Here is a 26,816-nt window from a genome sequence, read left to right as displayed (position 1 = left end):
CCCTTTTTTCAGACTGCGGATGCCTAATTAAGCGAATTGTCGAGGTGTAGCGGTCGTTTCTAAATAGGATTGCCAAAGAGAAGTGTGTTTTCTCACTGATGCTGCTAAGTTATTTGGCGGACTGCAGCAGGGGGAACTTTAGCAGGTCCCTTGAGACAGTCCCCTTAAAGCAAGCTGTTTTCTTGCTCAGGGTATAATGTTCATGGATCATCGCCACCCCTAGTGAGGTTTGAACTTACAACCTTTCAGTTACCACCGCACATACGCCACCCCTAATGACGAGTCATGAACCTCATTCTCCTGCTTATCCCTAGAAAAACATCTCACGCCTCCATATGAACTTGGGTGTCACTTTAACTAATTTTCTCATGACAAAGTATCTAGTCATGTTGTGGAATGGCTCTCTAATATCAGATCAAAGCTGTGTTAACATCAATCGACAGCATTTGTTGCTCATGTTTATTAATACAAAAAATATTGGTAGCACTTTACAAGAAGGTTCCATTCATTAACATTAGTTAACAACATTAGTTAACATGAATTAACAATGAACATTACTTATATAGCCTTTATTAATCTTGGTTAATGTTAATTTCAACATATGGTAATAACAACATTTTTAAATAAAAGTTTTACATGTTAACATTAGTTAATGCACTATGAACTAACAATGAACCATTGTATTTGTATTAACTAACATTAACAAAGATTAATAAATGCTATTAAAAATATATATTGTTAACTGTTTGTTCATGAAACCTAATGCATTAACTCTTAACAAATGGAACCTTACTGTAAAGTGTTACCAAAATAATTGTAACTTGTCCCACAATAATCGTGGTTACATTAGGTCCTTTTCAGTGGAAGCAAACAAGGTCAGTCCATAAATGTTAAAATACACATTATTTAAAAAGTTTATCCACGAGATTTGTGTGTTAACATTCTTTTTTTTAAAGTGTGTTTCCATTGTAAGTGCCTTGCTGTAACCACGATTTTGCTCTTTTTTTTTTTTAACCCTATAGGGCAAGAATATAAAGGTACCTCTGAAAATCTATTAATTGCAATTTTCCAACACATTAGGGTCCACATAATACATTTTCATGTTTGTTTCTAAAATATTGGCTTTATTTTCAATTTTACAGCTTGTAGAAATCATGAAAGTAGCACTGAACATTTGCATTGAGGTTAGCTGCTTTCTCAAAAATGCTTCCTTGTTACGTAAAAGATTGTAAATTCATGCAAGACTTTGTATACTGTACAAAGTCACGTCACATGGCCTCAGTATTTGCAGGGCCCCCTTTTCAACATTTTTCACAAACATTTGACCGATTTACTCATTGCTCCTCTCCCCAGCCTCTTAAATGTTTGAAAACCTTTTTAGGTTTAAATATGCGAAGGAGAAGCTTAAAGGGATAGTTCACCCAAAAATGAAAATTGTCTCACCCTCATGCCATCCCAGATGTGTACGACTTTCTTTTCTGCTGAACACAAATGAAGATTTTTGAGAAAAATATCTCAGCTCTGTTGGTCCATACAATGCAAGTGAAAAGGGTCCAAAACTTTGAAACTCCAAAAAGCACATAAATGCAGCATTACGGTAATCAATATGACTTCATATGTTTAAATCCATATCTTCAGAAGCGATATGATAGGTGTGGTTGAGAAACTGATCAATATTTAAGTCCTTTTTACTATAAATATCCACTTTCACTTTTACATTCTTCTTCTTTTGTTTTCAACTATTTGCATTCTTCATTCATATTGCCACCTAATGGGCAGGGAGGAGAATTTATAGTAAAAAGGGACTTAAATATTGATCTGTTTCTCACTCACACCTTTCATATCGCTTCTGAAGATATAGATTTAACCACTGAAGTCTTATGGATTACTTTTATGCTGCCTTTGTGCTTTTTGGACCTTCAAAGGTTTGGTCACCATTCACTTGCATTGTATGAGCTGAAATATTCTTCTAAAAATCTTCGTTAGTCTACACCTAATTATGAATGCATATGAGTAAAAGTGTTTGTAAAGCATGTATAACATACTTGTCTATATTAACTACACTGCCTGGCCAAAAAAAAAAAAAAAAAAAAGATTTGGGGTTTCTTCAGTTGGTCAGGTCTAGGCTCAGCAACATTATGCGGCAATAAAATGAAGTCAGCTGACTACCTGAATGTACTGAATGACCAGGTTATCCCCTCAATAGATTTTTTTTCTTCCCTGACAACACGGGCATATTCCAGGATGACAATGCCAAGATTCATCAGGCTCAAATTGTGAAAGAGTGGTTCGGGGAGCATGAGGAATCATTTTCACACGTGAATTGGCCACCACAGATTCCTGACCTTAACGCCATTTAAAGTCTTTGGGATGTGCTGGAGAAGACTTTACGGAGTGGTTTGACTCTCCCGTCATCAATACCGTCTTTAGCTTTGTTTACATTCGTTGTGGCATTGTTTCGACAACATTATGCAATGTCACAAAATTTATATCCGTCCAGAGTTGCATTAATTTTTGGCCGAGATCTTGTATTGATGACGGGAGAGTAAGGCCAAGCCTAAACTGACGAAGACGACTTGAAACATAGTATCAAAACAAAGTCGCCAATTGGACTATAAACAAGCCACAGCGTTACATTTATTGACATTTTATTTGTACTAGTGACTCTTGTGCTAAACTCCGCTACAGAGGCTTGCCTTGTTTCGATGTCTGCGTGCTAGGTAGGACGTGTCCTTTGAAGGCTGTAGTATAGTGAGCGTCCTCCTTTAAACAAGTCTCGTTTAAACAAGACAGCCTTAGTAGGACAAACGGAAATGGAAGGTAACATGGTTGCTATGACAACACGCCACTCTTTAACAAGCGCAAGCACTTTGAGTGAGAAGGGAACAAAGACCCTTTAGAAGGGAACGTATGAGGTACATTTTAGGAGAGTTATAATGATGTAATGAGAACAGAAAATAGATTTTACAGGTGTACTTTTAGACTAATACTTTATTTTAATTATATATTAATATAATTATACATATTATATACTCTCCACCCATCTACTGAGGTACTTCAACTTGGGAATTAACATTCCTTGCGTTTGAACATCATATTTACGGGCAAATTGGCGTAATTTTATTGGGACAAATGATGTTCATTTCTGTTGAAGCAAAGAATTATGGGTTGTGAGTGCCCACGAAGGATACACCTCATGCATCCTCCGAATTCCCGTGAAAGAAGGTCGCATTCGAAGGCTGCATTCGAAGTGTCCTACTCGCTTTTCTGAAACTCGATGACGTATGCGGCCGACAAATGCGACCTCAGGAGGACGCATCCTTCGAAACGAGACACAGCCAGAGGAAGTTGACTATGCGCCGCGCAATGCATCATGGGAATTGTAGGTCACTTGGTAACAAAAAAATAAATAAGGCAGATGCGCATTGTAAGAGCAAAGCTACGACAACGCTTAACCACATGGCAGAAGTGTTCAAGTGAAATTTTATCCTGTCCCCTCCACATCTGATTAGTTCGTGATTACTTTGGTCTTGTTGCGCTTCAGGGTTTACCTTTGCAACCACTGAGTAAGAAAGGCTACATGTACATGGGCAGCGAAACAGGTGTTACATCCCTTCTATGCGATTTACGACATGGGCATGCAGCAGTAAGCCTCAGAGGAAATATATATTTTAAAAGCAATTAAAATGAATGCAAAAGCATTATTATTATCATCCGCGTTGATGTTGTAAGTAGAAACAATATCGCTACTAAGAAGGGGCCGTTCACACCGAACGCGTTCTTGCGTCCGTCCGCGCTGTTTTTCTTTGTAAACATGCCGCGTCTCTCTGTTCTTTCAGCTTCTCGCGCAGGAACGCCGCGTTTTTAAGGTGCTTTGTCGCGTTCAAATAAGTTCGCGTCTCGGCATACCCGCGAAACCATTAGTGTCGCTCTTTTTAACAAGAACGCTCCTAATTAGCCATATTTACAAGCTTTGTTATTTAAACGACCAGATTTCACCATTATAGTGACGAGACGACGGACATCCGTCGTGTTGTTTTCTGCCAGGCTGTCTTATGAACGTCGCTTGAGAGCGTTTTACGGACACAAAGGCAGGATTAGAAACTGCAATGAAACCCTGAACCCGTAAGGGAGGTGTCTGAGAGAGAAGTATAGAGAGGGGCAGGAATATTGCTTGTGCCTGGGCGGAACAGACGTTGCAAATCTGTCGGAAAACAAGTGTCGAAGCTATCGGTAAGCAATTGAATAGCCGCCTCGAGATGTCATTTGCGCATTGATGTTTCATTGCATGCTGCGTTGGGTGGCGGGGATTCCTCATTCTTTGTGCTAACTGCACGCGTTCCTTGTAAATGCCATCTGTCTTTGCTGACATTTGATCTGTTTTCCATCTTTCTTGTCCTGTGGGAATGCATTCCACCTGAAACATCTAATGCAACAGTAACGAAACAATTCTCTGTTGTCTTTGCATGTCTGGCTTCTGGGCTCTAGAGTCAAGTGTGTTCATGTAGATTTGTCTTCTAGATTCTTGTCTGTGGTTGGGGTTTGTTATCTGCATGCTTTTGTATTTATATTCTTCCATGACTCATGATTTTACAAAGTGCAGTGTGGAGGTGTGTTGCAAAAGCTGAATTTCAAATGCACAGCCTGCGTGTGCTGCGGTCTCTCAGTGCTTGGTGTGTGAGTGTGGGGAGGAGGGGGGGTAAAAAGCTGGAATGTGTGTGGGTGGTATATCGAAATGATCATGTGGTCAAACCGGGCTGTCAAGGTAAGTGTGATGCAGTCTGCACGTTGACATTTTCTGCTGCACTTCATCATGAAATGTCCTTTTATATCTCCTTAATCTTGCCTCATTCTCCCTCTGTCTCCCAGGTGCTCTGGAGTGCACTGTGTCTCTGTGTTTGTCTGCACGAGGAGCAGCTGAGATATCTCACAGTCAACATTTCCAAATGCAAAAGCGGTCACCACATGATCAAATTAGACTGATCTCACAACAGGCCAATAAGCTGTTTGATGACGTGGCAATATGAAAATGGACCCGAGGTGCTCTAAGGAAAAAGGACTTTTAAAAGGCGAGGCAAAGGCTGCATCGCCTCATTGAAATTCCAGATCAAGCACTCCCATGTAACCACTCGTATCCACATGCGTGTTTGAGTTAGTGCATGTATGTAGGGATGGAGTGGTCTTTAGAGCGAATGAGGGAGTGGGTGGCAGGTGGCATGCAGTCGGTACGGGAGTGTGAATCCAGCGCTCTGGGCACTGCTCTTTGTCTCGCCCTTCTGTTTATCTGGTATTGCTACCGTGTGGGATGCGAGCATGCTGCCCCATCTCTCCATGGCAGCTTCACTCCAGAACGCCGCGGCAGTGCCATGCCCGGCGGAGTTCTGGCCTCAGACCTCTTGGCCCGAGGAGGCTCGTTGAAACTTCATCAGGCCAGCGGAGGAAGCGGAGTCAGTGAGGAAGAACTCAACGGCTTCGCCTACTGCCAGTCACCCGAGTGCTTCCGTTGCACCAAGCCTGGCGAGGGCCTGAATCAACGGCTCTACCACAGCCTGCAAGAGTACGCCAAACGCTACACCTGGGCCGGCATGGGTCGTGTGCACAAGGGAGTGCGCGAGCAGGGGCGCTACCTGCTCTGCAGCCGCCCTTCCATCCAGAAACCAGAGGTCTTTTTCCTGCCAGATCTTCCCTCTGCTCCCTTCTTCTCACGAGAGGCACAGAAGCACGACGTGGAGCTTCTGGAGAGAAGTTTCCCTGCATTGCTGGCTGAATTTGAAAGCGTGTACCGGCTGCCGTCAAATCGAACCGGCTCCACACTTCCACCAGGCTGGAAGGTTAATAGCACACCTCGAGGCCAGTGGTGGACCTTCTATCTGGTGAACCAGGGGACTCCGATGGTGCTGAATGCCAGACGTTGTCCACGGGCATGGAGGGTGCTTGGGCAACTCCGTACCTTTATTGCTAATAATGTGTTTGGCAATGCCTGCTTCTCAGTGATTAGTCCAGGAGCCACTATTACTGAGCACTATGGTCCAACCAACGTACGCCTGCGATGCCACCTTGGTAAGATAGATGTCAAGGGCGTAAATATATGTACACTACCAGTCAAAAAGTTTGGGTTAGGGTTAGTCATTACTTATTATTAGCATTAATATTATTACTATTTTAGAATCATAGTAAAGTAATAAAACCTATGAAATAACACAAATAGAAGTAAGGGAAAGTCAAAAATATATTTTTTAGAGCTGTCAAACTAAAGTTAACTAAATCTAACTTATTAATCGCGATAAACTCATTTACCATTAATACAGCATAAACCAGCATAAACACTGGTTGGATGGGCTGAACCCACCACAAACACACACAGTGATTCAGTGTCAGTGAAAAAGTGATGGGGAGAGGAGCTCTTAATGCTATTTGTTGTACTAAACAAGCCCAGATGAGACTTGTGATATAAATCATGTACTCTGCAGCCTCTGTAAGGCGCAATTTAATTACCACAGAAGCACATGAAGTCTTAACTTACACGAAAATGCAGAACAAGATGTTGTTTGGAAGATCTTTTCGTGTGGAGTTCAAAGCTGCTCTTCACACTGATGTTGACGTCCTGACGTGAATCGTAGACGTGGCTTCACGATTGCTGTAGGAAAGCGGATCGCCACAATCTACCAGCTGATTAAGATTGTGGAGGATAAGAGTTTAAGAGATTTAATGCCCATTGCAATGAAAATGTGGGGGACTAGTTCTTTCAATTAGTCAAACTCCCAATTGGACTTTAGGAAACATTTAATGCTACTTGAATTGGTGCTATTTTAGGGGCCATTTACACAATGTTTTCAACTAAAAACGGAAAACTTTTTATGCATTTTGGCTGTTCGTTTACATGACAACAGTGTTTTGGGGCCTGAAAATGCAAACTTTTGAAAACAGGTTTCAAAGTGCAAGTTTTTGAAAACGATGCCGTTATCGTCTCCGTGTAAACATACAAAAACACGAATTTGTGAAAAACGGACGTCGTGCGCACGCGTATTACGTGTTCAGTCTATAAACATGCCCTCGAGTACTTCAAAACAACGCGCGAGACATTCAAAACTACAGTGGCGGACTACGGGACTGTGTTTGTGCTGCTCAAGATTTTGAGTTTATTGACGCTTCTCCAGCAAAATGTAGATTTACTGCATCACTACTATGACCAGTGGAGACACATTTGTTACAATGCTTATGTGCACAAGCACGTAGTGTTTCTTTACAAAGTGACATCGCCAAATACTGGCCTGGCATGCATAATACAGCGTTTTTAGTCGTTTTCGTGGATCCGTGTGAATGGGGATCATTTTGACAACGTTGTCATCTGTACGCAAAACTTTTCCAAAACGCAAAGGAAAAACGTATCCGTTTTTTAGTACGTCGTTGTATATAGTGCACTTCTATCTGTATACTGTGAAAGGCTTTCTTTGGAAAATGTTAATAAAGCATTATATTGTTACATATCATTTTGTTTTCTTTCCTAAGAAGGAAATAAATACATTTTGACAGGAAAAGAAATATATCTATAGTAAAATTTCAGCACTTTCAAAATCTGCAATTAATAGCGATTAACTATGAAAAATGATGCGATTAATCATGATATAAAAATATTAATCGACTGACAGCACTAATTTTTTTTCATTCTTAAAAGATGCCATTTGCTTCAATTACAGCTCTGCACACTCATTCTCTCAACCAACTTAAGCACTTGGCATGCTTTTTTAACAGAATTAAAGGAATTTTAATATGCATGATTGGCACTTTTTGGCTGCTTTTCCTTTATTCAAATTTTAATTCAAAGATTTTTAGATCATGAGAACATAAATTCTGTCAAGTGTGTCCAAAACTTTCGACTGGTAGTGAATGTGCCATACATATACATACATATATATATATATACACACACATACAGGGTTAGGGAGTAACGGAATACATGTAACAGGATTACGTATTTAAAATACAAACTATAAGTAACTGTATTTCACTACAGTTACAATTTAAATAATTGGTAATTAGAATACAGTTACATTCAAAAAGTATTTTGATAACTGAAGAGATTACTTTGCATTTTATTGTCATTTGTTTCATTTAATATTTAGTCCTTTCTGATGGAAAACATTTATACATATAAATGATGCAATCCAAAGTGCATTTGAACAGCAGTGAAACACTTTCTTATGATGTGTTACATTCAAACGAGCAGACAGAGAAGTAAGTTTGAAGTAAGTTATGGGAAAAATTGCAAAGAAAAAGCCACTTTTGAAACAGAAAAACAAAAAGAAAAGTTTAGAGTGGGCAAAGAAACACAGACATTGGACAACAGATAATTGGAAAAGAGTGTTATGGGTCTTCACCCCATTGAGCTTTTGTGGGATCAGCTAGACTGTAAGGTGCGTGAGAAGTGCACAACAAGACAGCCATATCTATGGCAAGTGCTACAGGAAGTGTGGGGTGAAATGTCACCTGAGTGTCTGTACAAACTGACAGCTAGAATGCCAAGGATCTGCAAAGCTGTCATTGCTGCACATGGAGGTTTGAAGTAGTGTAAGAAGTTCTGAACATTTTTTTCAAATTGTAATAGTAATTTTTCACGTTATTAATGTCCTGACTATACATTGTGATCAGTTGAATGCCACTTTGGTGAATAAAAGTACAAATTTATTTCCATAAGAACAAAATCTGTACATTATTCCAAACTTTTGGCCGCCTGTGTGTGTGTGTGTGTGTGTGTGTGTGTGTGTGTGTATATGAGAGCAACGATATATGTGTAGGTGTCTAAGAGCCTGTTTTAAGGTATAGCCATTTTCTGTGTGTGTGCAGGACTGAAGGTGCCCTCTGGTTGTGAATTAATAGTCGGTGGAGAGCCGCAGTGCTGGTCTAAGGGAAGCTGCCTGCTGTTCGATGACTCTTTTCTTCACACTGCATTTCATGATGGTGAGAGCGAAAGAGAGAGAAATTATGTGCAGAATAAGTTGAATGTGCAGTAGAGGATGTGTATAAGTGTTAAATTTAAAGGAATATTCTGGGTTCAATACAAGTTAAGCTCAGTCGACAGCATTTGTGGCATAATGTTGATTAACACAAAAATTATTCCAACTCGTACCTCCTTTAAAAAAAAGCTTTAAGAGCTGTAAAGTTGTTTAAATCGTTTTTTTTATGGTCGTTTTAGGGTTTAAAGCAATTTGTCATCATGGAAAGTTGTAAAATTGGCAATAACTTTACACAAAGTGTTAAGTGATTTTATCACACTAAAATAATGTTAACATGCATTTTGTTTATGTCTTGTGGATATACTTGTGAAACAGACAGTATTTTGTTGTTTACTGATTGGCTCCATTTACTTCCATTGTAAGTGCCTCACTGGAACCATGATTTTTGCTCTTTTTTTTTTTTTTTTTTTTTTTTAAGAAAAGGTGGGATAAGTCAAAATTATTTTTTGTGGTAATCAACATTATGCCACAAATGCTGTCGATTGAGCTTAACTTGTATTGAATATTCCTTTAATATTTATTAAGAAAATAATAATCAATATTTGCACTTAAAGGAATAGTTCACCTAAAAATGATCATTCTAATACATTTACTCACCCTCATGCTGTCTCAAACTAGTTAGGCTTTCTGTCTTCAGCGGAACACAAAGAAAGATATTTTGAATAATGTTAGTGGTGTTTTTCCGTACAATGCATGTCAAAGGGAACAAAACTTTCAAGCTTTTTCTGGACATGAAGGCAGCATAAAAGTAATCCATCTGATTCAAGTGGTATATTCCACATCTTCTGAAGCTAAATGATAGCTTTAGGTGAGAAACAAACCAAAATGTAAGTCCTTATTCACAATAATCTTGACATCTGCAGTCGCCTTGGCGTGTTACACACATCACTCACACACTTTCTCACGCTTCACACTTGCGCAAAGCACTGTACACAAACCATACACAGTGCTGCCAGGTTTGTGGTTTTTATGCCCATTTGCCCTATTTTGAAAATGCATTCGCAGGTTAAAATTATAGTCGCAGGTTGATTTTGTTTTTCCAGATTACTTTATGTACAGAGGTCACCAAAAGGCTGATGGTAAACACTAGAAAATGTTAAAGCAATGTCTTGAATGTACTGATGTAGAATTGAGCACCTGGCAAAGCATCCCCATCTTGAAGCCTGCACTGTGTTCCAAATGGGATAAATGATGCCTTCACAGGGCACTTCAAATTATGGTAACCAAGCTGTAGGGTCGTTTCAAACTGAATTTCAAATAAAAAAGACTTAAAAAGTGAGTTACGAATGACTGTTATGGTGGAAAGTGAAGTCTTGGAAGGGAATAGGGCATAGGGATGATCACTTCTGAATGGAACGCAACCCAGGTTGATGCGTCCGCATGAGTGCAAGGGTTTGCTTGCAAGAAGTGGTGACATCGCCGCATTGCCATCAAGACAGATGTCAACATTTATAGTGAATAAGGACGTACATTTTGCTTTGTTTCTCTCCCAAAGCTATCATATGGCTTTGGATGGCTCTGCATATTCCACTCAAATCGGGTGGATTACTTTTATGAAACCTTTATGTGCTATTTGGAGCTTGAAAGTTTTTATCCCCATTGACTTACATTGTTTCCCCATTGACATGCATTGTGTTATTTAATGTAAATGATGAGAGAATTATCATTTTTGCATGAAATTTTCCTTACTGACTTATTTAGCACTGGCAATATCCTAGCAATGTGGTGTTACAATGGAACCACTCAGATTTAGTTCTAAAATAATCCAGTTGGTGATTACTATTGACCTTATGAATTACATTTGTGTGCTTAGGTCCTGCAGAAGATGGTCCAAGAGTTGTATTCATGGTGGACCTCTGGCATCCAAATGTGGCAGCAGCTGAGAGACAGGCACTGGACTACATCTTCACCCCTGGACGCTGAGAGTGGGAAAATTCTGTTGAATAAACAACATGGGAAATTTGATATTTGGCAAAGTTCAATGAGTGCAATGGGAAAGACATACAATAAGCACATTGGTAAACACTTCCTCTTGTATACGTACCTCTCTAGTATACAACTGTCCCTCGTGGCACTGCAACAGTAGAGAATTTGATGTACCATCACTATTGGACATTATCAATGTTTACAGACCACTTTAGCAAAAACCTTCCCATAACTTTTGCTTGAGACGAACCCTTGAATTATTAGGTTGAATAATGGTTTAGTTAGCTGCAATTGACAGGGTCTCGTTATACCCAATGATTATCATTTCACCTAAAGTATTGACAGTCAAACGCACATGGAAATGCACTTTTTTCCAACACTGGTTGCTATAGGCAAGGATGGTTGTATAGGAAGCACAGTACAAAGTTTGGTCTGTACATTTGACATAAACAGTCGTAAAATGACTTGCACGGCATTGACAGGGGATTTGATATTTACAACAAAGGTACGTGGATATATGGCAGAGATGTTACGTGAAGGAAACACTACCAGCTATTGGGTAAAATGACCTCCATTAAACGCACTAGTGGCAAGTTATTTTGCCATTCCTAAGCCAGGGTTGGATCATTCCGGTGACGAAAAAGAAGAGCACATCAAATCAGCCTGCTTTCCACTTTACTCTTTCCTACACTGAATTTTCCAATAAAATCAAAACACGTATCAATCGCTTTGTATTTCTGTACAACAACAGTGGGACACAGTGCTTGCTATTTTTTGGAAAACAATGTTATGGCTGTTTATGTGTGCTAGTTTAAACCTTATTGTGCTTTGTTGTACAGCTTGTAAACAGAGCTTTAGTGGTTGTCACATTGATATTGGTGCATTCCTTTTGTAAGATGACAGACAGTTTTGAGACAGTTGACATTTGAGAAGTGACATTTTATATCATTGTGTGACTTTTGGAGTTGCAAATAAATTTTATGATGTTCCTACTTCCATGTTTCAAATTGTGTGCCATGGACTCACTTTGCAATGGACGAGTAATTCTGTAGATTAAATAAAGAACTAATTTAATATGTGGCAGTTGGATTCTGTTCTTGATGCCGTGAATTTTGTATTTAAATATTTCCACACATGGCATAACATATACAGTGGGATATTGTATTGATGCAAATGAGGTTTTGAATGTGTGTGTGTTTGTGATGGACAGGTTTTGCCTACATTGTGAAGACTAAATGTCCCCACAAGGAAAACAGCTTAATAAATATTAAAGCAACAATTTGGACAATTGGAAGATTTGTATATGGGGGTGTCAGACTGCAGGGTAGTATTGCAGTCATAATCACACAACAGCTCTGGAGATTTACATAACTAACCTATTTTGCTAAAACAGAGGGGAGAGTGAGATACATACTTGATGAATGAAACTGCAGATGAACAACTAATGCAATCCACCTACAGTCCATATCTGTTCTCTAGATAGCATTTTGCAGAGGTTGCAGATCTATTATTCAGTTTCAAACAACAGCTTAACAATCAGAGAATATTAAAAATGTATAGTTCACCCACAACATAAAATTCTATCATTTACTTCTGCTGCAGAACACAAAATTAAGATTTTTAGAAGAATATTTAACCTCTGTCGGTCCATACAATGCAATGCGATATGATAGGTGTGGATGAGAAACAGGTCAATATTTAAAGGAATAGTTCACCCAAAAATGCAAATTCTCTCATCATTTATTTACCCTATGACTTTCTTTCTTCTGCTGAACACAAATGAAGATTTTTAGAAGAATATCTCTGTTCTGTAGGTCCATAAAATGCAAGTGAATGGTGGTCAGGCCTTTGAAGCTCCAAAAAGGAGATGAAGTCAGCATAAAAGTAATCCATCCGACTCCAGTGTTTGAATCAATATCTTCTGAAGCGATCCAGTTGGTTTTGGGTAAGTACAGACCAAAATGTAACTAATTTTTCACTGTACATCTTGCCATTGCAGTCTCTAGTTACAATCATGATTTCAAGCTCGACTACACTTGATGCATGCGCAGAGCACTAGGTGACACTATATGAAGTGTAACTGAGCTTGAAATCATGATCACCAAGGAGACTGCTGTCAAGATGTACAGCGTAAAATAGTTGTATTTGGTCTGTTCTCACCCAAAACCAACTTAATCACTTCAGATGACATTGATTAAACCACTGGAGTCATATTGATTATGTTTATGCTGACTTTATTTGCTTAACCTATAGAGCTGAAATTTTCTTCTAATAATCTTCGTTTGTGTTCTGCAGAAGAGAGAAAGTCATGCACATCTGAGATGGCATGAGGGTGAGTAAATGATGAGAGAATATATATTTTTGGTTGAACTATCCCTTTAAGTCCTTTTTAACCATACATTTCTACTTTCACTTTTAAAATGTGACAGAATGTATAAGTGGCGATTTATAGAAAAAAAAAAAAAAACACTTAAATATTGATCTGTTTCTCACCCACACCTATCATATCTCTTCTAAAAACATGGACTAAACCACTGGAGTTGTATGGATTATTTTATGCTGCCTTTATGTGCTTTTTGGAGCTTCAAATGTCTGGTCACCATTCACCTGCATTGTATGTACCTAAGAAAGAAAGTCATACACATCTGGAATGGCATGAGGGAGAGTATAATGATGAGAGAATTTTTTTTTTTTTTTTTGTTTTTTGTTTTTTGTTTTTTTTGAGTGAACTATCCCTTGAATGGCCTTCTAATCATGATGTAAAATCTTAACTCCACTTTAGCAGAGACACTGAGGATCGATCAATAAAACACCTCTCCCAAAATAGCTACTCTCTTTCCCCAAGTAAACACTACACAGAGTACACTCAAATGCATGGACAAAATTTTGCATACTGTACCATACAGTATTGAATATACTTCAGTGCACTAACAGTAGGAAACGTACACCAAGTCTTTGCAATAAAATTCTATGGACGCAAGGGGGAGCTAGAAAGTCGTTTCTTAGTGGAACAGGGTGACATGGAATCTGTACGAGCAGTTAATAATGAGTCTAGATAAGCGTACTACTCATTTTTTAAAGGTTAAGGTTGAGATTTTTTTATTGTAGGAGTAAGGCCTGTATCAGCACAAAAAGGACAGCTTTTACCAATAGCAATGTCTGGAAAAGAAATGTATGATGGCTGTTAGAGGTTGGCAACATAGTGGAGCAACATTCTGAAGCAGACAAGAACACTTCAGGGCACATTCCCTGTGCACTACAGCAGATAATCAGCAGTGCCTTCAGTAAAAAGCCCCTAACAAACACTGAACCATTTCAAAAGTAGCAATTCTGCATGACTGAATGCAAAAGAAAGAAAACCAAATTACACCAAAGGATATTTTAATATTAAAATTACTTTTGGCTACATTTATTCACAATGTACTGTACATTTGGGGTTAACAGAGATTACGATTTTGTGATTAGTAACAGATTACGATAAGATTATATACAATATGTTAACATATGCACATGTAAAATGTATTAAGCTCTAAATTAGGCATCATAAATTAATTTTTGTTTTTAATACTACTGTTAGATCATGTTAGTTCTTAATGATGTTAGATCACAATTTTTTTTATATTAAAATTGTATTAGTATATGTAGAAATTAACATGAACCAAGATTTAAAAATGCTGTAAAAATATTGTTCATTTTAGTTCGTGTTATTGTGTAATGTTAAAGTATACACAAAGTGGTACCAATACATTAAATCAACAGTAATCATACAATGCTTCTATATATAGACTACTCTATAGTAAATATTATCATGCATTTGCTCAGCTATACTCCCAAACTCATTTTTCTTCGTTGAATAGTAAAAAACTGCCCTCTTTGTTCTCTTTCTCTGACTCATGGTGTCTTCACTGAGTGCAGAAGGACTCTAATATTGCAGTAGTAGAAAGAGTACTGATTTTTTTTCCTTAAGTAAAAGTACTGCTACTGAAGAAATAATTCACTTTGAGTACAAGTAAAAGTACTGAGAAATATTATGACTCAAGTAAGAGTAAATAAGTAGTTTGCCAAAAAACTACTCAAGTAATTACATTACAAGTTACTTTACATTGAAGATAGGTGCTCCCAGCTGATGACCTCGCAGCTGGGCTGAAGGCACTGGTGGATGTGTGGCAGGCAATAATGCCCGGCAGGTTATTACAGCTATCTGTGCATCTGTTCAGTATTTTTTCTGGGAAACCAGTGACTACTGTGAATAGGGCAGATGGAGTCCAGGGAAGACTGGAGGACGGTCAGGAAAGACTGGCTGACAGCAGGAAAGTCTGCATAGGAGTGGGCAGGCTAGTTACCTTACCCACAGGTCCATACACATGGGACACCCTTACCAACTACGAGCACAATTAAAGGAAAACATTTATTTACCCAGTGGTCCTCCAAGAGGCAGGATGGAAGATGGACCAATTAGGACAGACAATATGGATACGACTGGAACGGCCATGGATAATGAGCAAAGGATCCTTAGATGATGCATTTGTGGGTGGCTGAAGGTAACAACTTACAAAGGCTTGTGGATTCATCAAGGAAGGATGAAGTGTGGCGGGAGCAGCCAGACACAACCTTGCACTGCAGCAGCAGGTCAGACAAGAAGGTTACAGAGTTCGGTTGAGCACCACAGTGCTACTGAATCCATTGTTGTGGAGGGACACCGAGAAGACCAGTACCACCAGCAGAACAGGTCAAGCCTGCAAGGTGAGCTGCAAGAAGAGACACCCTTCAATCCACAGACAAGACAGGGAAGACATGACAATGAGAAGAAACCAGGGAGAAGGAGGCTAATCCAGTGGCTGAGATCTAATGATAAGTATGCGTGGAGCAGACTAGATGAGGACCTGTGCTCCACCTTGGAGAATGCCCTTACTGGAAGGGTGGAGGCCAAGCTTAATATGTTTAGCGATATTGTGTATTAAGAATGCATAGGTAGATTTGGTGAAACAGTAGTAAGGAAGAGTGGTCCAAGAGTGATGGGTCGGAGAGAGGAGATACTTCAGATTGTGAAAGAGCGGAGGTAGCTTCGTAAGGCTTGGAGGAAGGCAGAGGAGCAGGAGAAGGAGGGCTTGAAGGTATTGTGGGATGGCATAAAGGCTAGATTAGCGGTCTTGAGGAGGGCAGAGAGAATCCGACAGTGGAGAAGAAAGAAGGAGCATGAAAGGGTGAAATTCATCAAGGACCCTTTTAAGTTTGCCAGAAACTTGCTAGAAGAAAAGAGGTGTGGAAAACTGGTGATGGCAAAAGTGGAACTAGAAGACCACATGGAACAGCATCTTGGTGACCCCTACAAAGACAACCCACTTGGCTCCCCAGGATATGTCCCCTGGCCAGTAGAGCCAGTAGTGGAATTTGAAACAGATCCAGCTAAACTGAGTGAGGTGAGGCAAGTGTTAGAAAAAGCAAGGGCAACTTCAGCCCCAGGCCTGAATGGGATACCATACAAGCTGTATAAGAAGTGCCCCAAAGTTCTTAAAATGTTATGGAGACTGTTTAGGGTTGCCTGTAAGAAGCAGTGCATACCTGTGGAGTGGCGAAGGGCAGTGACCATCTTTATACCCAAAAAGCAGGGATTCACCAGCATTTCAGTTTAGGAGCATTGCTCTTTTGAATGTGGAGGGAAAGCTTTTCTTTTCGGTGGTAGCAAGGAGGATGTCTGACTGCCTCCTGAAGAATGGATACATAGATACAAGCTGCCAGAATGCAGGCATACCAGGTTTTCCTGGGTGTGTGGAACATGCATCAGTAATCAGTAGTTATATCCAGTCTGCCAAGTGAGATAAGAAAGACATCCACGTATTCTGGCTGAACTTGGCAAATGCCTATAGATCAGTTCCACACCAGTTTGTTAGCTATGCATTGGAGTTTTTCCATGTACCAGAGTGCATTTGGAGCTTGGTAGACAGCTACTATGGGGACCTGAAGATATTTCATGCAACACAGGACTACACAATGCGATGGCAGCAACTGGAAAAAGGAATAGTGATAGGATGTTCAATCTCTCCCATCTTGACAAGCTGCGTTCGAGATCATCCTAATTGGTTCAAGACAAATGATCAGAGGAATCTGTACACAGTCTGGGGTGAGATTGCCAGCTCTGCGCAGTTATATGGATGATGTCACAAGCATCCTCCTGACTGCTGCATGTACTAACTGGCTCTTGGCATGGGCCAGAATGAAGATTAATCCAACAAAATCACGTAGTCTTTCTATTACAAAGGGGGTGAGTGACGATCAAATTTCGTTTGAGGTGGACGGTGAAAGAATCCCAGTTGTGGCAGAGCAGCCTATTTGAAGTTTAGGGAGAGAATACACAGCAGATCTTTCAGACAAACACATGGCAGAGTTGGTCCTGAAGCAACTGAAAGAGGGCCTGGATAAGATAGGCAATTGTCATCTCCCAGGCAAATTCAAGATTTGGTGTTACCAATTTACACTTTACCATTGCCTGATGTGACCACTAAAAATGTGTGAGATTTCAGCAACGGCAGTGGCAAGGATGGACACCAAGGCCAACAGTTATATCAGGAAGTGGCTAAGCCTGCCACTTTGTCTCTCAGATGTAGCATTGTTTGGAAGAAATGCTTTACAACTGCCTCTAAAATCACTCAATCTGGGCTACAAGCAGGAAAAGACCAGGCTTGCTTTGGAGCTACGGAAATCGACAGATCAGGCAGTGAGGGCAGGTCAAGTCCAAGTCCGAACAGGCAGAACTTGCAAGGCATAGGAGTTCGTAAACCAGGTGGTTTCAAGACAGAAGCATCAAGAGATTGTTGGAAGAACACAGTCAAGAAGAACAGGCCTTGGATGGGTGTGGCTCCCAAACTGTGGTCAGCAGCCTACCGAAAATATAGGAAAGCAATGGTAGTTATGGAAATAACTAGGATGGAAGAGGAAGGGTATACGGTTAGGGCAGGCAGCCAGCAGCAGCAAGGGCGCTGGACCATATAGAAGGGGGGCACAAGGACGGTACAGGTGGTGGCATGATCAGGTTTTGCGGAAGCTGGCAGAGATCCTAGAGGTGCATAAAGGCAAACAAAGGCAACCATGCTCCCCAGAGGTAGGGTGTTGATTTTGATAAAAAGGGAGGTACCGCACAAGGCACAGCACGGAGGGAAGCCAGATCAAGCTTGGCACCTGGAAGTGATTGGTCAATGATGGTCGACCTTGGCCAGCAGCAAAAATTTCCTACTGAGGTTGCCATTACATCCTTGAGGCCGGATGTGGTGTTGTGGTCGACTTCAGCTAGGAAAATAGTAATGATTGAGCTTACTGTTCCATGGGTAGAGGGTCTGGAGAAAGCCTATGAGAGGAAGAAGCTAAGATATGCTGATCTGGCTGCAGAGTGCAAGGAAAATAGATGGAGGATTGCCACCTACCCTGTTGAGGTTGGGTGCCGAAGATTTATGGGAACATCAATGCAGCACCTATTTTGAGACATTGGCATCGTAGGAGCAGCTTTAAAAAAGTCTTTGAAGGAATTGGTATAGGTCGGGTCAAGGTATTATGACATCAGATCAAATTTACAAGTGCTGGCTAATGCTAAACATAGATTTTCAAAATTTTTTATTCATGTTAGCACTAACGATGTCCGGCTTCACCAGTCGGAGTTCACTAAAGATAATATTAAAGAGGTGTGTGAATTTGCAAAAACGTCAGACACTGTAATAAGCTCTGGCCCCCTCCCTGCTCATCGTGGTTTATAATAGGTTAGTGTCACTGATTGGCTGGAAGTCTGAGTGGTGTCTGGAGAATAGCATAGGATTTATAGACAATTGGAAGAGTTTTTGGGGTAGATCTGATCTCCTAAAGAGAGACGGACTCCATCCCTCCAGGGAAGGTGCCGGTCTCCTCTCTAGTAATTTGGCTCATAGTCTTAATATTGATAGTATTTGACTAAGTGCTGCCCAGGTCAGGAAGCAGACAAACTGGCTAATCCAAACATCTGCTAGCTACCTTGAGACGTCACACATGTCACATAAACAACAACACACAGAGACTGTATCACCTAGATATCACATAGAGACTGTGTCTGTTCCCTGAACTACCAAACTAAATCATTTAGAAAAAAAATTGGTTAAAGTAAAACTTGAAAATAAAATTAAAAAATAGAAGATAAACATCATATAAAGGTAGGGCTACTAAACATTAGATCTCTTTCACCAAAGCACTAACTGTAAATGAAATTATTACAGATCATAGTTTGGATGCACTCGACCGAAACCTGGCTTAAACCAGATGAATATATTAGTTTAAATGAATCTACTCCCCCAGGTTATTGTTATAAACATCAGCCTCACCTGAAGGGTCGATGAGGAGGTGTTGCTGCAATTTACAGTGAGGTTTTTGTTGTTACTCAGAGGACAGGATATAAGTTTAAGTCTTTTGAACTAATAATGCTTAATGTGATACTGTCAGATACAATTAAAAAATCTTTGAAGTCTTTTACACTTGCTACAGTATATAGATCACCCGGGCTGTATTCTGATTTCCTTGGTGAATTTGCTAATTTTCTATCAGATCTATTAGTTACTGTGGATAGAGCATTAATTGTTGGTGAATTCAACATTCACATAGATAATGAAAATGACATATTGGGATTATCATTTATCGATATTCTAAACTTTCTTGGAGTTAGACAAAATGTGATAGGACCAACTCATCGCCATAATCATATGCTAGATTTATTTCTGTCATATGGAGTTGATATTGATACTATAGAAATTCTGTCGCAGAGCGATGACATCTCAGATCATTACCTCGTCTCTTGTATGCTGCTATCAGCTAATGTTACTCAATCTACACCACGCTATCGTTCAGGTAGAACCATTCTTTCGACCACTAAAGATAGCTTCACTAATAATCTTCCAGATTTATCTCATATACTCAGTAAACAAAAAAGTCTAGAAGAACTTGATGTAATATCAGAAAATATAAATGCAGTCTTCTCTAGCACTCTTTATAGTGTCACCCCCCCTTCGATTAAAGAAAATTAAAGAAAAAAGCCCAGCACCATGGTACAATGATCACACTCATGCTCTCAAGAGAGCAGCTCAGACAATGGAGCGCAAGTGGAAGAATACAAAATAAGAGGTATTTCGCGGTGCATGGAAGGATAGTGTCTGTAGCTACAGACAGGCATTAAAAGCTGCCAGGTCAGCATATTTTAGCAAACTCATAACCACAACAATCCTAGGCATTTATTCAGTACTGTGGCAAATTTGGTTAGGAATAAAGCCTCAACTGAACCAGATATTCCGTTGCAGCACAATAGTATAATGACTTCATGAATTTCTTTACTGATAAAATGTAAATAATCAGAAATAAAATTTGAATTATGTAATCATCTGTCACAGTACCACAGAAAACAGTGTCTCATAATTTTCCTCATGAGCAACTTCAATACTTCGCTGTCATAGGTCATGAAGAGATAACAAAACTTATCGAAACATCAAAAGCCACAACATGTATGTTAGATCCAATACCAACTAAGCTCTTAAAAGAGATATTCCCTGTAATCTCAGAGCCTCTTCTAAATATTATTAACTTCTCGCTATCCTTAGGACCTGTCCCAAGAAACTTTAAAATGGCAATTATCAAACCGTTTATTAAGAAGCTACAGCTTGATCCTGGAAAATTGACTAATTATAGACCAATTTCAAATCTCCCATTTATGTTGAAAATACTAGAAAAGGTAGTGTCCCAACTATGTTCATTTCTACAGAGAAATAGTATATATGAACAATTTCAGTCAGGATTTAGGCCCCATCACAGTACAGAGACTGCACTTATCAAAGTTACAAATGACTTGCTCTTATTATCTGATCGCAGCTGCATTTCTCTTCTAGTGCTTTTAGATCTTAGTGCTGTCTTCAATACAATAGATCACGACATTCACTTGAATAGGCTTGAGAATTATGTTGGCATTTGTGGACTTGCATTAGCATGGTTTAAGTCCTATTTAGAAGACTGCTACCACTTTGTCTGTGTAAATGAGGAATTGTCAAATCAAACAATAGTTAAGTATGGAGTGCCACAGGGATCAGTTTTAGGGTCTCTGCTTTTCTACTTATATATGCTTCCCCTGGGAGATATTATCAGGAATCGTGTATAAGTTTCCACTGTTATGCTGACGATACCCAACTTTATATTTCTTCTAAACGCAATGAAAATTCACAATTCTTCAAATTAGCAGAGTGTAACAATGAAATCAAAGATTGGATGGCCAGAAAGTGGTAGTTCCTTCTACTCAATTTCGACAAAACAGAGGTACTAATTATTGGACCAAAGACCTCTAAAATAAGCAGCTAAAATATAATTTGATTCTCGATGGATGTACTGTTACATCGTCTTCTACAGCGAAGAACTTAGGTGTTATATTTGATACCAATCTGTCCTTTGAAAATCAAATTTCCAATGTTTGTTGAACAGCATTCTTCTACCTCAGAAATGTATTGCTAAGTTACAATGTATGCTCTCTGTTGCTGAAGCCGAAAAAATAATTGATGCGTTTATGACCTCAAGACTAGATTATTTTAATGCATTACTGGTAGGATGTCCAGCAAGTTCAATAAATAAACTTCAATTGGTTCAAAATGCAGCAGCCAGAGTGCTGATTAGAACCAAGAAATATGATCATATTAGCCCCATTTTATTATTGTTACACTGGCTACCTGTTAAATTTTGTATTAATTCTAAAATGTTGTTAACTACAAACAAAGCTTTGAATGGTCTAGCTCAGCAGTACTTAAGTGACATTCTACCACGCTATAATCCATCACGTTCATTACAATCGCTAAATTCTGGCCTGTTATTAGTTCCTTGAATATCAAAATCCACAAAAGGAGGTAGATCATTTCCCTATTTGGCTCCTAAACTATGGAATAATCTCCCTAACACTATTCGGGATGCAGACACACTCACTCAGTTTAAGTCTAGACTAAAGACACATCTATTTAGCCAGGCATACACCTAATTTATCCATCAACTCACAATTAGGCTGCTTTAGTTAGGTCTGCCGGAACCAGAAAAATGTATCATGCTCTGTAACAAATCGAATGGCATCTACGCTAATATTATTCTATTTGTTTCCCTGTCTCAACCTCCCAAGATGACCAGAGCCGGCCAGATCCACCTCCGTTCCTGCTTGGTGTCGGACACCACTGCTATGTGTCTCAGAGTAATGATGACTACATGCAGCCAGTGCCAGCCAGACATCACTTCAGTCTATAACGATGGACTTCAGGGGATGAACTGATGCCAACTCCAACCATAAGACATGGAATATTTCATATGCCACTGTCTGAACCTTTGACTTAGGACAAACCTCAACAAAATGACCTGCTGGTTGAACTGCAATGCACCTCACTGATCTCTGCCTGCATCACCTTGGTCTAATGATGGACTACACTCTTAAAATGGAATACATAGCCTTCATCAGCCAATTTACAAAGGACAATGCATCTATGTGAACATGCATCTATCCAGGCTGAACTTCAAAGACATTAGTCATTAATCTTAAAGTTCATACAAAATCTTTGTTTAAACACTGACCCTTAACACTTTATTAGTTTACTAATTTTAAACCATGACCTGCACTGCACATAAATAACTAATATTGGCATTATATTCATGCTGGTTAGCTAGAGGGAAACTGGCCCCCACAGTGAGCCTGGTTTCTCCCAAGATTATTTTTCCCTATTAACCAACATCTTATGGAGTTTTGTGTTTCTTGCCACAGTCGCCCTCGGCTTGCTCACTGGGGTTCTAAATACAATTATGATTTAATTATTTAATTAATTATTTTATACACAATTTTCAGTCATATTTAATCAAACTACATGATGACCCTAAGACTTATAGATATTAAATTTTTCATGTTCTGTTAATGCTTGATTTTCTGTAAAGCTGCTTTGAAATGATGTGTGTTGTGAAAAGCGCTATACATATAAAAATGACTTGACTTGACTTGAACAACATGAAGTTGGAAGGCGTTGGAGGGGATCCGGTGTCCAACTGCGGGGGGTGGCAGGGAGATGTCCCTGACCGCTGCCCCACCACCGGGTGTTCCGGGATTAATAGGGCGAAACATTGAAGATAGGTGGCTCCCGGCCAATGACCCTGCAGCTGGGCTGAAGGCAGTGGTGCAGGTGCGGCAGGCAATAATGCCCAGCAGGTTATTACAGCTACCTGTACATCTGTTTATGAAAATTATATTATATACAGCATAGTATATACACTTCCATTTTTAGAACATAAAGACATTTTTGTTCTTGAAAATAATTGATGCTTCCTTTCACCAAGGATGCATTAAATTGATCAAAAATACTGCCAAAATCATTCATAACAAATTATTATTACAGTTTGAAATTATTGTTTTAAGTGGTATTTATTCCATTTTTTTCTTTACCCGTGACGGCAAACATATACTATGTCACCTATTACTTACAAAAGCACTCTAAAGTGCTAATTTGGTACTCATGAAAAATTCATTATTATTAGAACAGCTGAAAATGGTTGCGCTACCATGCAGAAATCATAATACAGTGGGTTTTTTTCCACATTTACTAAGGTATTGAGTTCTTACAAGTTGCTTTACACTTGCAAGTCAAATTTTGGTTTAAAAAATAGGCAAAAAGAAACACATTTCTCCTGAAATTCTATTTTCTTCTTAAGTCTATTGTTTTAGAGAGATGAAGGCTATTCCATGCATTACTGTTTTGAAAAAAAGAATCTGTAACCAGGATAGAGACGGAAGTGGACGGCCAGATGCACAACAAAAAGACAAGTAAATCACAGTCTCTAGTTTGAGAAACAGACTCCTCACAGGTCCTAAACTAGCAGCTTCTAAATGCCAAAGACCTGCATTGCTGCAAGAGGATTCTTGGACAAACATTTATTTAAATAGAAATAGACATTTGTAACATTCTAAATGTCTCTAAATCATCTCTAAACTACATAATGTGCATTGTGACTGAAACGCATTCCTATTTCAGGTTTATTCTCATTCACGTATGTCCACGTATTTTGGCTATTAAGTTAAAATACTGTACAAAGCTGATATAATGCAATATCATAGAGGAGGAAATTTAACCTCTATGATACTGCAGCAATTATCCAGATATGTAATGAGATTATTAAGCAACTTGTCATCAACTTCTACATGCCAACTGAATAAAATAAGGCAAAAATAAACATTTCACACACAGTGTTTAGTGAGAGATATGATTGATTCAAACACTAAAAGTGGTTGTTCTGTATATGTATTATTGTATTACAGTTGTAATAATAAAGTATTAATTAACATTATGGTTATTTAACATATTGAGGTATTATTATTAAGTAAATTGTAGTATTTGGTTACATTTTGTTTTGTGATTTCTCAGACCTTTATATAACATCCATCCCTTGCACAAATTTTTGGCCTCTAGCAGGTGAGACAGGGCAGGGAAGTACAGTACAGCACCGTGAGAGTTTTACCTGCTAGGACAGTTTATTTTGAACAAGAGGGGCGAACGGTTACGGAATTTAACACAGGGGTACAATACCGAACTGATGCAGATTGATAGAAGCGGACGGTGGGGAAAAAATAATGTTCAATGAAAAGTCAAAAGAAGATCACAATGTATTTAATTGTAACTTTATCAGATATTATTTTTTAATTTTTATTTTTGCATTTTTTCTTGATTTTCTCCCCTTTTCTCCCTAATTTGGAATGCCCAATTCCCAAATCGCTCTAATTCCTCATGGTGGCGTAGTGACTCGCCTCAATCCGGGTGGCGGAGGACGAATCTCAGTTGCATCTGAGACCGTCAATCCACGCATCTTATCACGTGGCTTGTTGAGTGCGTTACCGTGGAGACTTATCGCGTGTGAGGCTTCACGCTATTCTCTGCGGCATCCACGCACAACTCACCACGCACCCCACCAAGAGCGAGAACCACATTATAGCGATCACGAGGAGGTTACCCCATGTGACTTTACCCTCCCTAGCAACCGGGCCAATTTAGTTGCTTAGGAGATCTGGCTGGAGTCAGCTCGCCCTGGATTCATACTCGCAACTCCAGGGGTTTTAGTCGGCGTCTTTACTTGCTGAGATACCCAGTCCCCTTATATATCAGATATTATTAATAAAACACGGGAACTCATTGCGTGGGCATTTTTTTGCCCCCATATTTTGAATTCGGGGACAGAAAGGCCTTGTTGATGAGAGAGGTCAACGGAGAATGGCCAGACTGGTTCAGACTGGTTAGGACCATTTTGTTCCTATTAAAGTGCTCAGTGAGTGTATGTTACTGTAGACATGAAAGACTGTTTTATCAAAAGTAATGATTACATTTTGTTATATGTCAGTATTTAATAAAAAATGTATTCATCATCAGCTCCTTTCAAGATGTACATTTGCAGTTCTAATTTGTTGTAGTGTGGAAAAAGTCTGGGTTTCATGTCCATTCAGTACTGTATTTCCAACAAAAGACTCGCACTGTTGCAGATGTATGGCTCAGAGATGGAACCACTGATCATACCAATATGGATGAGAAACACGTGCTGAGGATATTTCCACAACATGTACTGTTAAAATAGGATTATAATAAAGGATAGTAATTTTGCACCATTCTTTGAATTTACACATGCTCTGGCACAATTGTAAGAGTCTTCGGTAACTAACATGAGACATGACACTATAGCTCGCACTATAACCTGCACTGTTACCTGCATGATATGTTTACTTTAAAAATGCTTTGTATTAATATGTTGTGTGTGTTTTCAGACATTTGTGAGGCTGAGGGCTTTCCTAAACAAGGCTAGAAATATCAGCAAGGCAGAGATGAACTTCTGAGTCTGTCACGTATTATGCAGGTTATCTCAATTCTAGTTCATAGTGAATAAATGGACCATGAAGTGGCCTGAGGATGGGATGTCCTACACAGGAGGATGCAATGTTTAATCAAGTGAAAACCTGTGGGCGAGAGAAGAAGACTCCTCAGCATGATGCGTTCTGAAAAATGTATCACCCCAGGGGGGCAGAGAACACATTCAAGATTGTGGAACTGAGGGTAAAAGAATGGGTGGGGGTGTGTATTGGGGTCAGTGAAGATATAATTTTAAATAACTTACATTTCAGACAAACATTTTGTTAGTTTGTGCATTTCTTATCTGCCAGCGAAAATAGTTTGAACTAATCTTTTAAGCGAACAAATGATTCACTTTCATTGTTTCTGTGTTTCAACTGCTTCTGTTTTTTTTTTTTTTTTTTTTTTTTTTTTTTTACAAATCATTTGAGTGAATGATTAAATGACTCACTCATGATTTACACAATGTTTATTTGTCGCCACTTACTGGAGTAAATATGCAATCTCCAGAAATGGCCCCTACACAAATGAGAGTGAATGAAATCAATAAATCAAAATACTCACCTCAATTTGGAAAGCCATGAACATGAAGAAGCAGAAAAGAAATCAGCTCAAATCAGTAGGGGCGCAATCCATGCAACTATCCAGTTACCCATGTTTCAACTTTAGAGTGCCCCCACTTAGGATCGATTTGCCACCCTCCTTTGTGTGGCACCATGCGTTGCATACATTGAATATATAGTTGTTTTTTTGCCTCTGCATCCTTTTGGACTGTATATCAGCACTCTTGAAACATTACTTGTCCAGTCATATTCAAGGACCGGAACTAACTGACGAATAAGATATTTGATGGTTTATATTCTGGATATCAAATGCAGATTGCAAACTCTATACCCAACAATACATAAAACCCCTAATACTCTGAAATTCTTTAATGATATAAATCAGAGCCCTAACCACAATAGACATCAAAGGGGACATGTCT

The 26,816-nt window shown here is 39.2% G+C and overlaps 1 protein-coding gene across 2 annotated transcripts; it reads left to right on the top strand.

Annotated features, from left to right (window-relative positions):
* Window positions 1-3,414: 3,414 nt before the first annotated feature.
* LOC127415210 (aspartate beta-hydroxylase domain-containing protein 2-like) lies at window positions 3,415-12,014 on the top strand. Of its 2 annotated transcripts, none has more exons than XM_051653852.1 (4): window positions 3,415-4,233; window positions 4,870-6,060; window positions 8,845-8,958; window positions 10,828-12,014. In XM_051653852.1, exons 2-4 carry the CDS (start codon window positions 5,160-5,162, stop codon window positions 10,935-10,937), a joined length of 1,125 nt encoding a protein of 374 aa, XP_051509812.1. In that variant the 5' UTR covers window positions 3,415-4,233; window positions 4,870-5,159; the 3' UTR covers window positions 10,938-12,014. The 2 variants fall into 2 exon arrangements, with proteins under 2 accessions (XP_051509812.1, XP_051509813.1); XM_051653853.1 differs by lacking the exon at window positions 3,415-4,233 and adding an exon at window positions 4,242-4,765.
* The last annotated feature ends 14,802 nt before the right edge of the window (window positions 12,015-26,816 follow it).

Source organism: Myxocyprinus asiaticus, chromosome 24 (assembly GCF_019703515.2).
Source record: "Myxocyprinus asiaticus isolate MX2 ecotype Aquarium Trade chromosome 24, UBuf_Myxa_2, whole genome shotgun sequence".
NCBI classification, from domain to species: Eukaryota; Metazoa; Chordata; class Actinopteri; order Cypriniformes; family Catostomidae; genus Myxocyprinus; species Myxocyprinus asiaticus.
Note: the sequence above shows the minus strand (reverse complement) of the source record. Positions and strands in the feature narration are given on the sequence as shown.